This window comes from Ostrinia nubilalis, chromosome 5 (assembly GCF_963855985.1).
Source record: "Ostrinia nubilalis chromosome 5, ilOstNubi1.1, whole genome shotgun sequence".
NCBI lineage: Eukaryota > Metazoa > Arthropoda > Insecta > Lepidoptera > Crambidae > Ostrinia > Ostrinia nubilalis.
In genome coordinates, this window is record NC_087092.1 from 13,311,880 (window position 1) to 13,316,771 (window position 4,892).

General features: G+C 35.1%; 1 protein-coding gene across 1 annotated transcript; it reads right to left on the minus strand.

The window, feature by feature from the left end:
- Positions 1-207: 207 nt before the first annotated feature.
- LOC135072280 (uncharacterized) lies at positions 208-3,219 on the minus strand. The gene is made up of 3 exons (XM_063966220.1): positions 3,074-3,219; positions 2,447-2,669; positions 208-2,144 (listed from the first exon to the last, which is right to left on the minus strand). The coding sequence occupies exons 1-3, from the start codon at positions 3,133-3,135 to the stop codon at positions 333-335; spliced, it is 2,097 nt and encodes a 698-aa protein (XP_063822290.1). The 5' UTR covers positions 3,136-3,219; the 3' UTR covers positions 208-332.
- Between the last annotated feature and the right edge of the window lie 1,673 nt (positions 3,220-4,892).

Below are 4,892 nucleotides of genomic sequence, written 5' to 3' on the forward strand. Positions count from 1 at the left end.
ACAAAGTTATTAAAGTGCAAAACTACTATGCCGACTTCTTAAAAATATAAGTCTAATAATTATTTTTTCAATCAATCAAATGAATTAACACAATAGGTATTTAAATAGAATAATTTTAATATTAACATAAACAATTTACCTCTAGTTCTATAGACAATGTAACATTCGATTTTTATTTCAAATCATGACTGATCTTGCTACAGTGAAGCTTTGTCTAGCTAGAGGGACACATTGACATTGACTTTATTACATATAATATTAATAATACTAATTATTATTATACATACTTATTATTTTTGTATATTAAAAAAGTTTCAGTCACAATCATCAATTTACTTTAAATTTTCGTAAACAACATTTGTGGTGATTTCAGCTGAGGTAAGATCATTCGCCCAACAAAATGTTGATATATCTGAACTAATAGATATAAGAGACGAGTTATTTTCAAAGTGGTGCCTTATCCGCCATTCAGCAAGCTGCGCCTCTGTCGGCTGCATCGCGGAAATGTAAGTGGGCGTGCTGCTTTTATCACTCCGAACAGAATTCGACCTTACAAAATGATTGACATAAAGCTTACTATCATCTGGCACAGTGAATATTTTATCATTTTTCGAAAAGATATCATCCTCCATGAAACTATCAGTGTTACGCAAAGGAATTTTCGGCGGTAACACCAACGCATCCACATTCCTATGTCTCACGAAGACTAACCTCTTACTGCCTTTCAGCAAATTGGGATTCTTTCTTATTATCATATAAACACACATCGCGCCTAAACACAAACTTAATAAACCCACACCAATGCTAATATACAAAATAGAAGGGCTCTGAAAGTATCTGTAAACAACATTTTGTGATCCTTCCAACGCCGATAAATTATAAGTCACACAACTATGCATTGGAATCGCAACTGATGTCAAATCGATGGGACAAAACGTATATTCAGTAGTTGGGAGAATATTATATCTATAGACCCGTAAGAAAGTAGGTATTGTTCTCAGGCAGTATACTTCGTTTGGACAAGAGGACTGATACCACAAAAGTCCATACCCATTAGGAGCTGCTGACGAACCAACTTGCATCACTGAAACGTCACTGTTCCTGAGTAAGAATGTAGGTTTCAACCAGTCAGATTCAGATACATCCTTCAATGATCGCGATGGTCGCGATTCCTTGAAATTATTAATAAAACTAATGTTTGGACAGTCAAAATATGCAATTGGTGAAACCACTCTGAGGGATGTATTATTTGATGGCTCCTCACCGAAACTACATGATTGGTCTATAGAAGTTACACCAGAATCCTTTGAAAGCATTGTTAAGCTCTCAATTTCTTTGTCCTGGGAAAATGTGCTGCAGTAATTTTGAAGTTCTGTGAAGGATTTACCGAACATTTCTGTAGGACGATGACAAGTTGGATCTATAGGAATTAACCCATTTTTTGACATTTTAATGAGATCTTCCTGCAAACAGTCGCATTGCCATGAATTACCATGAAGGAGAATCGTTGGATGGGAATCGACTGTCAAAATAGATTTAAATAAACTTGGTGGGACTGTTATAAGAAAGTTGTCGTTTAAAAAAAGTGATTTAATGGATACTAAGGAATCGAAAGCTCCCAAACCTATAGCGGTGATGTGGCATGAATTTAAAAATAGAAATTCGCAAGACTTGAGTCCCATAAATGTGTGGGCTCTTATAAACCTTCCAAAATAGTTTGAAGAAAGATCGACTCTGGTTAATCGATCTGCGGAAATGCTTCCAGTAATATAAGCTGGGTTCCATTTACCGCTATTGATCACGGTGAGAGTACGCACAGTGCGACGCAAAGCTCTTAGAGCATTTCTCTCCATAATTTCGAAAGTGCAGTTTCTCATGGAAAGTACTTTTAACTTGGATAATCCGACAAATGTATCTGACATCCACTGGGAAATAGTTACATCTTCCATGGTAAGAACTCTCAAATTGCCTGCAAATTGCCCAAGGAATGATGTAGAGGGAATATGACGTAAGTTTCCCCCTACAATCTCAAGATTGTGAATGTTCGGTGGCATTCTGCTCATCCAGCGAACAGGTAAGGTTTCATTAAGGAATATGGGATGTTGAAGGGAGAGTCTAGTGTTTGGGCACTGCATTCCAGCCTCCTGTAACAAAAGAAAAACATAAATTAATTAGAATTCTACTATCATTTCCAAAGGTAAACAGTATTTACGGTAACAATGATAGCTTTTTTTTTAAGAAAAATTAATAAAAACTATGAAGTCAATACAAATGGCTAAATAATATTATATTATTTCATGTGAAAAATTGCTTTAAGTGGTTTCGTGTGTAATTAAATTAGTGAAAATTGGTAATTTCGTTAAAAGCATTTCTGTTTGCCTGTACATAATAAAAGCCTCATGGCAACGACAAGATCCAGAAATAGTAGCACAAATTAATACATTACCATTACAGCAGAAATGACGTCACTTTCTTCGTTTTGATCGAACATCACCCCCGAACATTCGATTAGGCAGTTTGTAATTTCGCATTTTGTCGACGTATAAGAGACTACAGTAGTCGGTCGTTTGACAGCCATGAGGACGATCATAGTGAAGCTCGCCACGATGATGGCTCCGAAGATAATTTGAACCACCAAGCGGAGCCAGCCGTGGCTGCATGATGTATTCCTGCAAAAACCAAAATAAAAAGGATTATTTACCTCAACTTGATTTTCGAAACCACTCCTAATGGTTTGAAAATAAGTGAAAAATATTACTCATGACTAAGATTGAGTTGCACCATCTTACTTTAACTTTAACAACGTAATAAGTCTATCAAACTCCATACAACAACACCGGCTGTGGTTATTGTTACGGTTAGTAAGGGTGGTGCAACTTAGGCTTAGTCACGACTGTTATAGAGGTTAGTTAAGTAAAAGTCGTCTAGTCGCTATAAAACTCTGAAAACTCAAACAATCAAAGGCATAAAGTCAAAGGTAGACTCTGTCATGAAAACCTAACGAAAGAGTAATTGATTAACCTTAATACCGATAAACTGACGAATAATCCAGGTTGTTCGTATAGGTACTTACTTGAGCATTGAGTTGACCGCATTATTAGATTTGGTGAAAAAATTTGACGTGGCCAATTGCATTGTAAACCCACAAATTGGAATTCCCTGAGATCATCGGCACTCATTCAACGATCATAATCAACAAAAAATGCCAGCATCCGTACGAAAGTTGCCAAAACAAATGACACTGACTGTCCGAACGTTCCGCGCAATTTTAACTAACTATAGATAATAAGCTCGTGTAATCAGCGCCTGATAACGGTGACAATAACTCTATATCAGCCCATTAGGGATTGTGTATGGGATTACCTGGTCAAACAAACTGACCGGTCGTCCATAACCTTCGATATCTATTGACGGCCAGGGGCATATACATGATAATGTTTGTCCAGAACCAAAATGATTTGTGTATACTTATTTACACATACATAGAAATAAAATTGTATACTCATTACTCATACAGTTAGACATGTCTCATTACACGTTTTCACAAGATTTTACTGAAATAAAGTAATTAGATATCGCTTAGGTAGGTATTGCAAAATATAAGTAGGCTATAACGGTGTCAGCTGGGTGAGTATACATAATCCTGTCTAAATCAAAAGTAGATTCAAGGAACAGGGACATGCCATGTTTTTGTTTTCCTTCGAGACATCTGGGTTTTAAAATGAAGTTTCTCAGCACCCTTGCCGTTTACCAACAATCACCATCACCAAATATAAAGTGTTACTAAAGTAACTTTTCTCTAATTAAGTCATTCTTTCATAAAGATGGCGGCCGTTCATGGGTACCTACCCCTTTAGTGTCATAAAGGGAATTCCCAAAAATAAGATGATACTCAAAAGGGCAAGTAGGGAAATGGGATTATGAATAGTTCAGCAAGAATTAAATATACTTCTACTATATTTAAATAGATAAGGCTTTTTGGAACTCTTACCCTAGAAAGCGTACATACCTATAAAATTTAATTTCTACTAGACCACTAAAATGAAATAAATTAGCTCTAATACAAATACAAAGCCTTATTATCAGACATAGTAATGTTAACTTTACTACACAAACTAAAGGTACCTATTCTAACAATATTCATTCACAAAGGAATACCTTTACGTCTCTAAGTAGATGCCCTTACTTTTAGCTCAAAAGATTTTAGATAATTTTGATATTAATAACTAAAATCTTTGGGATTATAAACTTCAAAACATTCATCCACAAAGTTCTCAAAGGTGAATACTTAAATGTTCGAAAGAAGAACTTATAAAGCACTAAAAGTAAGACCAGAGATCCGCTGATAAGCCTGTTGATAAAGTTTTCTGTATCGACGCTGCTCGCCTTAGTAGTTAATTGGAAAATTTCAATTGTTTATTAGAAAACAACTTAATATATTAATTCCCAGACTTCTAATAAAATTGCAGGTGAGGCTGACTTTTTGATTTTGACTGATGCTTTGAAAAACAAAAGAATTTGAGATTTTTAAAGACTACATTCTAGGTACTTCGATTAGATTGAGCTATAAACGCATCTGGTGAAGAAACTATTAATTCAAATGGGGAATTATAAAACGAGCGACTAAAAAAAAACTTTGCGACTGATGATGGCATACTGTTTTAATACCTTGAGCGGTATGAATTTGAGTAAGCGAAAAATTTACCAAACTAACGACGAATATTGATCAATAATAAAATCCAGAACGAGCTTACAAAATGTGGGTTTTGATTATTACATTTCAGACATAAAAATACTATCCGGGCGACTAAATTACTAAGTGAGCGACTAGAAATACAGAGAGGGCAACTTTAATATGAAGATACATTAGATTTTTCTAATTGAGGTTTTAC